Below are 12,844 nucleotides of genomic sequence, written 5' to 3' on the forward strand. Positions count from 1 at the left end.
CCTTTGCTCGATCATCCCTTTCGATCCTGGACTTGTCGGCCTCATGCTACCGTTAAATTGCCTCGGGACTCGATTGCTCGGCCGGTCGATACACGCCACGCTGTGTTATTGGTCGACGGGATCCTCGGGAGCGCGGAGCGTAAAAGGATTACAGCGGGATATGGGGTTGCTGCCGGTCGTCCCTCGATTTTCTATCTCCTCCTGCCTCCTCTCGTTGATTTATGCGCGACGCCTCGGTTTCTCACATCGGTTTCTGCATCCGGGTTACTCGGCTGTACCAACGGTTCCTCGGTTTCTCTCCGTCTCAAGCGTCAGCGAGAACTCGCGTGAAGCATCTCCTCTTTCTTCCCTCTCCCCCTCGTCGTTCTCTTGCTCTCTCTCTCGCTCTCTCTCTCTCTCTCTCTCTCTCGCTCTCTCTCGCTCTCTCTCGCTCTCTCTCTCTCTCTCTCTCTCTCTCTCTTCGTTAATTGTACTTCACGTTGCATCACACTTGGATCACACTTGGTTCGGTGTCGCGCGACGTCAAAGCAAAGGCTCCGGTCGACGGCTCAATATTTCTTCGGTGCGGAGACACAAGATGCATTCGGGTTTCAGCCGTTGTTGAACGGAGCTCGCGTACGAAAGACATCAGCGTCTCGCGAACGCGGCCTTGTACACTCTGTGCCTGCACGTCAGTGATACCGATGCACCACGCTGCGAAATTACGACGGCTTGTTTTTCCGGCAGCCACCGGATCGATTTGCCGTGGAATGGATTTACGGGGCCAGGCAGGACTCGAAGTGCCCGGCGGAGACCTTTTCACGACGTTTTACTAGGTGGCCGGCCGGCGACTAGGTGAATACGACCGAACGTCGTAGCCGAGAGAGAAAGAGAGAGAGAGGGAGTGTGTGTGTGTGTGTGTGTGTGTGTTGTGTGTATGTTGACGTGCGTGACGGATGGCGGTGGAGACTTTTCGGCTGCTCGCACTTGGAAGTTTCTACTGACCTCGCTTATCGGAAAGCGCGTCGTTGCGCTTCTGACAGATTACGACGGTGTTGCGCCGTATTGCGGTGCCCGCGATGGTAAGGCGTGTAAAGCGTGTAAGCCGATTTGACGTGCTTTCCAAGTCGACGACGAAGTTCTTGAAATTTCCGGAAGTTCGATCGCTACCACCTGAGTTATTCCGCTGCGACTTTCGCCCGGCGCGAGCTCAGCCTCGCTATATTGTTGAGAGCGGGTTACACATCGCGAGACGTGCACTCCTTGTGTCGTGTGTTGCGACTTTAAGAGGTCAAGGAGTCCGTGCTTGCACACAGCTCATTCCGAATGTCGGCGACTACGAGTGTCATGGTACTACCTGCTATAAGCATCGACCGACCACGCTGGCAACGCTGAAACCCCGACCCCTTTCGCCGACACTCTACTGTCAGAGAGTCTCTCCGGCTAAATTTCATTATAAATACATGCGTGAGATAGCGAGCGAAAGTTGACCACGTGATTGCCCGCGGCTCGCCACCATCATCGATCATTAAACGCGTCACTGAAGCGTGTGTAAGCTGTCGTGTCAATCGCTGCGTGTCAAGCGCGCGCGCGCGCGACACTAACCGCGCGTGTCGAGCGGATCCAGCGACTAAGCCCGCGCGATCCACGATCTCGATGCTCGATCGATACGATCCGGAGCCTGATCCTTCCTCGATCCTCTGCACCTCTTCTCGTGCGTTCTATACCGTTCTTCGGCAATGAAACTTGAACAAGCGCACGCTGGGTATGTGCGCTGTCACAGAGTATCTCCGTTCACCCCGCCGCCCCGCTCCGGTCGATCACCCTGACCCTCTCAACGTTTACAGCTCGATCCCGTTCCAGCGGGATCACGTGAACGACGCCAGCAGAGCCTGGCCGAAGGCTGGCTGTCGGTGATGTGCGACTAAGACGCGATTAGCCAGTTCGCCAAGATATATAGACCGGCGGGGAAGGCGCGTCTGCCCCCACACACATTCGCACTCTCGCAGCAAACAGCGTAATCGCCTCACGATCAGCGGGCCACTATCATCACGAGCACCCACCACCACGAGGCGTCGGGCCACCAGCGGCGAGACTCCACGGCGGTCGACTCCGTCAACACTCACTCATCATTCGTCACCGTGTTATCCGGCGAAGGTACGGGCTTCGTCGCGACGCGAGTGGTACGACCGAGCGAGCGGTTCAACGACGACCGAGAGTCAAAGATGAAAAGCGAGAAAGGGTGAGACAGTCCAGCGGCGAGGAGAGGATTGTGCGAGGATCCGTGTGTGCGAGTAAGAAGGAAGAGAGAAGGATCGGGAGACAGAGAGGATGAGTGAGTGAAGAGAGAGAGAGAGAGAGAGAGAGAGAGAGAGAGAGAGAGAGAGAGACAGAGAGAGACAGAGACAGAGAGAGAGAGAGAGATAGACAGATAGAAGCAGAGAGGGACAGACAGAGACAGACAAGACAGAAAGAAAGAGATAGAGGGAAAGAAAGAAAGAAAGAGAGAGAGAGAGAGAGAGAGAGAGCCGTGGTGCACCCTCGTCGTATAGTCCGGTAAATTCTGCTCGAGCGGGGGTGCAAAATCACGGGCGTCTCTTGCGAGAGCTGTGGCGGCACTGTCGGCACCGAACCCCATCGGCATCGCGTGCGCGCGCGCGCCTATCGAACGAACCGCCGAGTCAAGAACGCCGGCCACACGGAATCCTAGTCGACATAGTGACGTGTATGTACACACACCGGGGTCTCGAACACACGCGTCGTCACGACGAGAACACGATGAGGGGGGTTGGCGACGGAGTGTCCCGACGCTGTTGGTGTTGGTATTGGTGCTGGTGATAATACTTGGTACTGATGATGGTGTTGGTGGTGGTAGTGGTGGTGGTGGTGGTGGCGGCAGCAGCGGTGGAGGCGGTGGAGGTGGTGGTGGTGGTGGTAGTGGTGGTGGTGGTGGTGGTGGTGGCGATGGTCGCGGAGGATACCGCGTACCTGCACGAACACCCACCGCCGCTACCGTTGCTGACGCTATCCCCCACCCTGGGCTCGCAGCGAGCGCAACCAACCCCCTGCAGGTGGTGGAGGTGGTGTAGACGAGCAGGATACGGCAAACAGCCAGACCGGCCGGGCGGATTGTAACCCCCGTTCTCGGCAGGACACGCGCTGTAATTAATCCGCCAATCGACACCAGATTCCGCCGGATGAGAGCGAGTTAACGCGCGCCAACGCCGGCTCTTCCGCGGGAGCATGTAATTCTCGTCTCTTACGCGATTACCGTTTCCACGAGGTTCCCAGCGATCGGCCCGTGTCCGTTACACACGGTATCTTCATCAGGATAACGGGGTTCCCGGCTGACGAGACGCGAAATTGCGTCGAGCTGCTCCGAGACTGGTCGAGGGTTTTCGATCGGTCTCTGCCGGCGGAAATTTCAACGGAGCTTTCATTACGCGTCATATACATCGGCCGAATCAAGGATACATCCGCGGCGCTACACGCTCACATGCTACCGTCATCGTCGTCGCTGTGATCAGTTTCCCGTTACGATGATACGCGAGCCTCGATAATGGAGATGGAAACTTCGATCAGTTTGGTCGAACTAGTTGATGGGGTAGATGTGGTAGTTCGATAAGTGGAGGGGGAGGCTCCTCAGAGTGGATATTAAGTAGACGTGTGTGGGTCACGAGCCTTAATATGAAACAGAAGACGACGAGAGATCGAGCTCTCTGGAGTAGAATTCAGCCCAGACAGCGGGAATCTTCTTCTTCTCAATTAACGCGTGTCTCGGAAATATCGCTCTCACGACGAGGCGACGCAATTTCAAGCTTAACTGCTATCCGAAATATGAAAGTTGCGGTGAATGAGCTTACACGGAAATTCCTTCAAAATTACCCCCTATCGAGCAGCGCATCTTAACGCGGCGGCGGCGACTCAGCAGTCGCGGTGTCGCAAATTTGTTAGGATTACCCTCGCGAAGGACGAAGCGAATGTACGCGGCTCGCCGTTTCCCCGTTGATTTCCTCCCGGTCTCCCGGGAGAATTATACTCTCCTCTCCTCCTCTCTATCACACGATTTTGACCCAGCCCGTGTTAAAATGTCAACGGTCGGTCCGCGGCGCGGTTTACCTTGCTGCGCGTGTACCTGACCCGACGAAATATCAATTCAATGCTGAGAGCGACGTTAGATCTGGCAGGGCCAAGGCATTATGACCAGGCGTAGGCGGGGCGTTGAGTTAACGCGCCGCCAAATTAATGCACGAGGGCGTTATTCATCGTCGACTTCTGTCAGCTCCCTCGGACTGGATGTGATTTTCTCTCGTCCAGCGGGATCACTAGCGTTATCCCGCGATGCAGTTTAACGGGGAAAAGTCACCGCACATGTGATTGGTCAGAGCGCGGTGTTATCCATCCGGTTTTCATCACCATCCGCGTCCTCGAATAAGCCGCGATTTAGGATTAGCGTTTCAATCTGAGATTGGCCGCGCGTAGTGACGATTAATCAGCGAGATACGCGAGAAACGTACGATCGTCCTCGTAACGAGTATAACCCGGCCAATAATGGTCCCGCGCGTATATGTGTGCGCTTTTCGCAAACTCCGCGAATTCGAAAAGTTATTCGGCGGTACGTTAGCCTCGGAAAGTATATCCGGACGTACATTCCCACGAGTCTAAGGTGAAGGTACTCTCGCGGCTCTCTCGTCGGCGGCGATCTTGCAATAAGTTCTCCTATTTTCAACCTCTCCAATTCTCGAGTGGGTTAATTGATATCGCCGGGTAAGTGAAACGCGCAATAAACGCGCTGACATACGTACCCTCGAGTATCAACGTCTAGTCGTGAAATTACCAGCGAGTATCATCGAACGTCGAGTACTCCATTGAATTATTAACCGGGGAATCTCAGCTTCGTCTTAGAAGGAAGAGAGAACAGAGCTGTCCTCGTCGATTTTACATCTCAAATAAGTCGAAATAAGCACAGAAGAAGAATACAAGTCGAATATCAAGTTTCGCTTGATTATCCAAGCAGTTATCCAAGACTCGTCAAAATCGATGAGGGATGAGTTTGCGACGGAAAAATGCGGAAACGCGCGCATTTTAATCTACGTAGAGTTGCTGTAAAATATCTTGTAGGTACACGACGCTTATCGCAATATCCAGCGCGAAATAATCTACCGATTCGGGATAAGTTACGTGAGATGTATTGCCTCTATGACGAATGTGTTAACTAGCGATGTCGCGCGATATTCCATTCGTATGTATAGTTACAATAGCCACGGATTACGAAATATACATTTTGACCTCGATTCAACGTCCGAAGGGATTCAAGTCGAGAACAATATGTATTTACGAACGCGAAATCTCGGGACGAGTGATTTCCAAATTAATCGTAGTGTTCCCGAGTCGAGAACGTTAGCTTATGTATCTTACGTGTACTTTGATTCATTCATTCGCTCTGTGTGCTCTGCGGATAGATATCTTACGTAAAGTTATTATTTACATATTTTTTACGCGATGCAATAGACGTCGTATTCTACACGTATCGAAAGGAAGCATCGTGGTGTCACTAGATCAATGTTTGTTGTTATAAATGAAAAAAAATTATGATCTCCGCCTTTTCCGGCTGCGAGAGTAATTGTCGCCTTATACCTTCGTCGGTTCATGAAAAATGTATCACCTTGAGCCGGAGACTTGAGTTTGACATATGTTCCATCGATACAGTTAACCAGAGAACTTACTTCTTGTCCCAGATCTGTTGGAGATTGTGGCCACACGATGGATACGATTCTTGGAAAGCGCAGCTTCAATGCACGCGGTTATGTTATACCAGAGGCTTCAGTTCGAGCCGGGCAAGATCGGCTCCCGGAGGTAGTTTTCTTAGAATTCCGTTTCCTTGCATTTAACCCTCTTCAGGCCGGAAACCTGAAACATCCCAGGTCCAGTTGTCCAAGTAAAAATTATTGATTTACGACGATCGTAAAAGCTCATATCCATGCGTATTTTTTTCGCTAAGCCATTAATCCTCCTATCTAATCTACGATGATATATTTTTGGTTTCAAAAGCGCAGCAGAACACACGCGGCTGGCCCTAGATTTCCGGTATGTCAAAAATAAAGCGAGTCAAAAATAAAGATTTACGACGCTGGTTTATATAATTTTGGACAAAATATACCATCAGAATGTAGAGAGAAAATATATATCAGAAAAATATGAACGTATGAAGGTAGATTTGATAAATCCCCACATGTATTCTTAAACACATTAAGACTCGGGCACTCAGGGCACTTTTACAGCAACAATGAGAAGCTGGCAACAATGAAAGGAATAAAGAAACGGCAAGCCGGATATTACTTCCCAAATCCGTTTTTACATGTCACACCATTCTCAAAAACATGTGTGATCCTGCTTTTCACGTGCTTTTCTAGCGCTACAACAGTCTTCGGGGAGACAGCGGAAAGGAGCGACGAAACTCCTTTCCGCTGTCATCGGCGCAACTTATGCAGGATAAGTTGCTGAAACCTCCGGAAACCGAGTCCTACTTAGGATTTATAGAGTCACGAAGTTCTTGCTTCTCTGTTCAAGCGCTGATGTCCGGTCGTTTATTTACGCCTTCGCGAGAAATTTCATTCCTTTCCGCGGGCACGTGTCCGTGCTGTTAATCTAGACGTAAAAATTCCATCTCGCTGTTGTAATGCACAGAACGCATATAAGCGCGCGTTACATTTTACATCCATAATTTAAGGTATAACGACCGGTAAGGCGATTTTTCCGCCAAGGGGGGAAAAATTCACTTTGCGCATGAATTTAAGCTCGCGCGATGCTTCCGCCGCGTCGCGTATAATTCGGAAACATCGTAATTTGCATCGCGTTACAATCGTAATGACGACAGGGAAGAAGCAGAAGCACAGAAGGGAGGATTTGCGTCAAGTGGGGCGACGTAATCGCGTTGAAGCCAATACCGAGCACAAAGCGCGTACGTACATCGTGTGCGAAAAGCGGTGTCACAGACGGGATGTCGCTATTGTGAGCATGTCCGAAGAATGCACGCGGGGAATGGTGCTATCTCCTTTAACCTCGTCATACCGACTTGATCCCTAGCTCGAATCAAACGATAATCTGCCCATTGAAACAGAATGCAATAGCACTCTACGACTAAATTGTCTTATCAGTGTCCTGTTACTGTAGGCTTCTCTCTCACCCTTTCACGTTTTTTCTCCCTGCCTCTCTCTCTCTCTCTCTCTCTCTCTCTCTCTTTACATCTTTCTCTTTATTCGTATGATTTCTCACGGAGAAAAAGCGAACATCCGAAAAGCTGATCGCTCGAAATTCTACGATACAAGTAACACACTCATCGCTCACTATATATTTTGTATTGAATATTTGCAGTTCTAAGCAGCGTCAATATATCGCGAGTCAGAAATACCGGAGAGGAGCTTCGGCAAGTTTCGGCAAGGCAAATGCTAGCTTTGAAAATTTCATGCCATCGCAGAGAACGAGACAAACGTATCAATTTCTGCCGACATATTTCCATTTCGCCTCTCATCTCACATCGACCTAGTATCAGATATTTATGAAAAGAAAGCTTCTCACCTGCCGTTAAGCCCCTCTTGGAAAATAACACGGTCGTTTAACGCGCCGTCATCATTTCATCATCGTACTATTGGAAAACGGTAAGACCGTTCGATCTCCGCCATTGAATCAAGCTGCGCTGATGCTGAAATCGGTGGCGCCTCATAGCGGAGTCTTTGAAACTAACTACGAAGCCGTTTAGCCAAGACACAAACCTTACTTTACCAAAAGTTGAACGTCGCTTAGCCGAGTTGAAAACCGTTAACGGAATCTCTTTGTGGCGCCACTATGTGGCGCTAGGTAGGTAGGCCGCCAGTCGCAATTAAGTGGGGCATGACGCAGAAGAGGTTTGCTCTTAAAATTTAATCACTTGGACTATCTTTGCACAGATAACGACTTAACATGTCTAGTGGATTGGCAATTACCTCAAAGCGCTATTTCCGAATCTCCGCTGCGAGCACACTCGCAGTCATCGCTTCTACTGATAATAAATAAACAAAGGTAATGAGGCAAGAAGTTTTAGTAATAGAATAAAAGGATATTAACTTTTTAATCAATAACGAGTGTGCTGTGAAAGATTACCGCATTGTTTTTTATTGCATAATATATACACACGAAAAGAAGATAAAAAACTAAGATGAAATCTTTAGGTTATGCCGATTTTACACAAATGATATTTTCTATCATTTAGACATCGATTCTTTCTTATAACATCGTTGATTTCTAACTTGCTCTAAATATAGCGCAGATCTCATATAAAAGACAATGTGAGTTCAGTCTTTGTATATTATTTGCGTAGAAATTAGCACAGATAAATAATTTATACAAATTGAAGATATCTCTCTCTCTCTCTCTCTCTCTCTCTCGACTCTTGCGATTTTTCTACAAACAAGCACACTCTTGGTAGAAAAATAAAAAAAGAAGAAAAACCTCGACGTTTCGAAAGCATCGCTTTTGAAATTTTGACGCTGCAAAAGCGTGACGAAATGAACGCTTTCGGCAGCCTGCTTCGAGCATCAGACCGGCTCGACCGGGTAGTCCGTAGTTCTCGTCTTACTCTTTCGTTCGAGCTTCTTCTGTATTTCCTGCAACGTTTTTCCCTTCGTCTCCGGCACCAAGGCATACGCGAACACAGCGGACGCGGCGGTGAAGCACGCGAATGTCCAGAAGGTCGCGGCCGGGCCCATTCTGTCCTCCATAGTCGGGAACAGCTTGGTGACGGCGAACACCAGGCTCCAGTGTACCACGATGGACATGCTGCTGGCGACGCCCTTGGTCTGCGGCGGGAATATCTCGCTGATCACCGTGAACGGCACGGAACCGTAGCCGATGGAGAAGAAGATGTTGAAGGTGGAGAGACAGGTGAGCGGCAGCCAGCCGATGGCATTCACGTCACCCTCGTTCTCCAGCTTGAAGTAATAGCCCAGGATGGCCAGGTCGATGGTAATCGCCGTGCCGGATATTATCAGAAGCGGCTTGCGGCCGAACCTGAAGAAAAAGAGACGTAGAGAAAAAGAGAGAGATAGATATTGCCGCGCGTATTGATGCTAAAACGCACAAAGCTGTCAATCCGCTAACAATGGCGTTTGCATCCCCAGAGATACAATGCCGCTCTGAAAGAAATTTTCGCGAGGGAACCCCGAATCACATTGGTGCTCCTACCTGTCAATGACGAGGGCGACGGTTATCGTCATCAACACCTCGACGACACCGACGACGATGCTCGCCACGAAGGGATCGATCGTGCTGTTGGCAGCCTGGAAGATGTTGACCGTGTAAAAGAGGATCGCGTCCACGCCGCACAGTTGCTGGAAGCTCATAAGACCCAAGCAGACGATGATGGCTCTACGCCCGGCTTGAGTACCGATGAGATCCTTCAAGCCACCCTGCACCCTCGCCATTTTGTCCACGTCGTCTTGGAGAACGGCCATCTCTTTCTCAATGTCGTAATTCGAGCCTCGCAGAATGCACAGCACTCTGGTGACTTGAGCTTTACGGCCCCGCTGCACCAGCCACATCGGCGACTCCGGCATGAAGGGCGCGCCGAGGACCAGGGGCAGCAATAGGGCGCAGCAGATGGCGTTGAAGGTCACATAAGGACAGTACGCGCCCGCCACGAAGGACAAGACGATCCCCAAGGAGAGGAGAATCGGGAAGCAAGCTGTCAGGGCGCCTCGAATCGACGCATGTGCGATCTCGCCGATGTAGACCGGCACCAGGACGCACGCCGCTCCGGCACCGATCCCGCCGACGAATCTGGCGATGTATATGCTGACGATGTCGCGGGTGAAGATCAGGACCAGCCAGCTTGTCGCGAACGGCACGATCGTCAAGAGGATGGACCACTTCCGACCGATACGATCGGCGATCTTGCCGGCAGGCACGGCGCCTACGATGGCGCCCAGTGCAAGCAAGGACGTTATCCAGGAAACTTGATTTTCCGATACCGGAGAAAGGAAGGACTCCTCTGACATGAAGTAAGGCAGTATCGGCGATGTCCAGGTGAGCGTTATGCCGCTTTGAACGCCGATTACTCCGGCTGTAATCGAGCTGTACTTTTATCAACCAAGACACAGAGAAACGACTCTGTCTTCCTAACTCAGAAGGGGGGGAAATTGCTTTACGATTTGATTTTGTTGACGCGTATCGCCGGAACGCGCGATGAGGACATCTTGACGAAAAGAGACTGACTTGAAAAAGCTAATCTCGAGATACTCGAAATCATGCTTAGAGTTTTTTATAATTTTTCGATAAGATAAAATTGCGTAACGTGAAAGGTATTCATGCGCGTACGAACGCATATTTGCATTTCGAACTTATGCACACATATGCACACAACATAAATGATTGACATAATGTTTTCTTGAAAAATATCTCGTATTCTGTAAAAAAAGGCGTATGATGATTTTAAATCAGTAACCGAATCAGGTCACACCTAAGTTTATTTGGACATCAGTTGTGAAATTGCGAGAATAAACATAAGCACGATAAAACAGCTAAATTCAACACAAAGAGCAAGCTAAATTGAATTTTTGATCAATCCTTAATACCGCGCTTTTTTTCATTTATCATTCTCGCGTTGTATGTACGCGTCGTCATCGCTGAGCAAATAGTACGATATCCGATCCGGAGTATAATGCGAGTCTGACTTGTTATAAATACGTGTTATCTACGATTACATTGACACAAATGTACTTTGTGATGAGAGTTTAACGTACAAAAGTTTAACGCACTGCTGGTAGATAAAAAAAGCAAAAAATATTTTTCTCACGTTTCGTCGACGAGGTGACGTGTGTAACTATTGCTATAATAGCCGAAACAGTAGACAGTAAATAATACGGTAAACATTCAAATAAATAAACGAATGGATCAAAATAATAAAATTATACGCATCAAAATATTTGAATAATAAAATAATAATAAAATTTTAGACGAAATTTTAAATTTAAATTTAATAAAATTTGAAATTTAATTAAATTCTAGAGGAAATGTCGAGCTACAACTAACGCGAGAATCCAAGCGTTAGAAGATTGAACTCGTTTCTTCTCACAATGCACAATTTGAATCCGGACGAGCGTAATTTCTTTCTTCGCGCAGCTCGATGCAACATTCGATCGAGATAAATGTTGTTTATACGTTTTCTAACCAACATATCGCAATTCGACGTACCGTGGGACACACTTTTTTGCAGACGTTTTTGCAGACGTTCCCTCAGGCTTTTCATCTACTCACCGCAGAGACTGGCCAAAAGTTGAAAGCGCTTTCTTCCCGCGTTGGAAGAGCCGGCACTTTTTTGCGACTCATGATCTTGCTTTTCACTATCAGACGAGGTGGTCAAAAATCTCGATTTCTCGATCGATGTCAAAGTCTCGGCGTCGGCTTTATCGGCGTATGCCATCGTAGTCGTGACCATTATGCCCGACTCGTAACGGAAACAATTTGAGAGACGAAACGTTGAGACCGCGTTGGTATAGAAAAATTGCGAGTTCGCGAGTCTACGATAAGGAAGGCGTGGATATTGCGAGACTGGTAGAAAAAGAAAGGAGGCCGTGCTCCGTGCTGGGCATTCTTTACCCTGCTCGACATGCGTTATCGCGTTGATTTATATCTCCTATACATTTATACGCACGTCATCTTCGGAGAGGAGCGCGCTCGATAGTATTCGCCTGTCGAACAGCATCGCGACTCGCGACGACGATTAACGCGACGTCTCGCGATGGGTCTCGTTTGTTTGTCGCACAAGAAGGAAATATCCCCGCGCGAGTTGGCATTATGATTCAAGGTTACGATGATGAGGATCCAAAGGTGACAGTCCGACCGGTGAATCATCGAAGATAAATTCTCACGAATTTTTTTCATTGATTCTGCAGAATAATGAGCTTTGTTGCGCTCCATAAGAATGTTTCAAAGACTGTTGCCCGGGGCGGGTCAGTTCTTGCCGAGTCAGACTGCTTGTCGTCAATCTCTTCGAGCGCTATGAACTCATAGACTCGATGTTCGGTGAACGCTCCCGCCACGTAAACCACGAAGTTGAATGGATCTCTAGTTAGATGTACGTTAGCGTACGTACGGAAAAGAAAGGTTGGTCGAATTGATTCGGCGACGAACGATACGTTTTGGTGGGAGGAGACAGAATTTCTGGTTCTAGTGAGCGAAATTTGGTTCGACGCGACTTTAACGTACTCACACACAAGCTGCTAAGCCGAAGTTAAATGCGAGATTAAGACTCAGACGCTCCGGGAGTCGCGAATGCGACGATCGACGCATCGAGACGCATGAAGAGATTTCTCGAGGAAAACCGCGAACGCGCAAATATCGGGCGCGCATCGTCTTCTTTTAAAGCGCAACTTTAAAGTGCAACTGAAGCGAGTAAAAAAATGCGCTCCGCGAGTAGAAGCGCAGGATTATAGTCTTTAATTGCGCGAAACGCAGAAATATAGACATCGTCGAAAGCTAATGTCGAGTCTTAATATTGACACTACCGTCATTACCGACGGAGCGCGACTGGCAAATAATATATTAATTTGTCATCGCACGTGGTAATTAACATCTTAATAACCCTTCCCCGAGGTAACTTTTCAGCGGATTTCTTCTCGCTCCGTATGCCTCATCACGTACGTTGCACTCCCGCTTCTCGTTTTTATCACGTGCATACACTACCATTATGCAAGATTGATTGCAAAAGCGCACGGTGTAAAAAAGGATGCGCGAGCGAGAGGCGGGCGTAAATATGTAGGCAACAGAAACGAGCGTCTGCGTGTACGACGTCCTATGTAATAACAAATGTGTCAACGCCTGCGCATGTATT

General features: G+C 48.8%; 2 protein-coding genes and 1 long non-coding RNA gene across 3 annotated transcripts; 1 reads left to right on the forward strand and 2 right to left on the reverse strand.

The window, feature by feature from the left end:
• Nucleotides 1–7: 7 nt before the first annotated feature.
• Nucleotides 8–7,319, reverse strand: LOC112588622 (RNA-binding protein 25-like). The gene is made up of 4 exons (XM_025299152.1): nt 7,300–7,319; nt 7,148–7,232; nt 5,617–5,768; nt 8–458 (listed from the first exon to the last, which is right to left on the reverse strand). Exons 1-4 carry the CDS (start codon nt 7,317–7,319, stop codon nt 305–307), a joined length of 411 nt encoding a protein of 136 aa, XP_025154937.1. The 3' UTR covers nt 8–304.
• Nucleotides 7,320–7,357: 38 nt separating this feature from the next.
• On the forward strand, nt 7,358–9,262 carry LOC112588623 (uncharacterized). The gene is made up of 3 exons (XR_003112958.1): nt 7,358–7,836; nt 7,926–8,037; nt 9,135–9,262. It is a non-coding gene; the product is annotated as an uncharacterized LOC112588623 (long non-coding RNA).
• On the reverse strand, nt 8,069–12,771 carry LOC105187585 (facilitated trehalose transporter Tret1). Its single transcript, XM_011148497.3, has 3 exons — nt 11,269–12,771; nt 9,199–10,075; nt 8,069–9,024 (listed from the first exon to the last, which is right to left on the reverse strand). Exons 1-3 carry the CDS (start codon nt 11,447–11,449, stop codon nt 8,553–8,555), a joined length of 1,530 nt encoding a protein of 509 aa, XP_011146799.1. The 5' UTR covers nt 11,450–12,771; the 3' UTR covers nt 8,069–8,552.
• Between the last annotated feature and the right edge of the window lie 73 nt (nt 12,772–12,844).

The sequence above is a fragment of the Harpegnathos saltator genome, unplaced genomic scaffold (assembly GCF_003227715.2).
Source record: "Harpegnathos saltator strain DR-91 unplaced genomic scaffold, Hsal_v8.6 scaffold252, whole genome shotgun sequence".
In the NCBI taxonomy this organism is placed as follows: domain Eukaryota; kingdom Metazoa; phylum Arthropoda; class Insecta; order Hymenoptera; family Formicidae; genus Harpegnathos; species Harpegnathos saltator.

Coding starts and splice junctions, on each gene's coding strand:
- LOC112588622 (XM_025299152.1), bottom strand. CDS start 7,319: ATGAGTGTGTTACTTGTATC. Junction 5,769..7,147: donor GGGTGAGAGAGAAGCCTACA/GTAACAGGACAC, acceptor CGTGCATTGAAG/CTGCGCTTTCCAAGAATCGT. Junction 459..5,616: donor TTTTTCATGAACCGACGAAG/GTATAAGGCGAC, acceptor CAATTAACGAAG/AGAGAGAGAGAGAGAGAGAG.
- LOC105187585 (XM_011148497.3), bottom strand. CDS start 11,449: ATGGTCACGACTACGATGGCATACGCCGATAAAGCCGACGCCGAGACT. Junction 10,076..11,268: donor ACTTTTGGCCAGTCTCTGCG/GTGAGTAGATGA, acceptor GCTCGATTACAG/CCGGAGTAATCGGCGTTCAA. Junction 9,025..9,198: donor GTCGCCCTCGTCATTGACAG/GTAGGAGCACCA, acceptor CTTTTTCTTCAG/GTTCGGCCGCAAGCCGCTTC.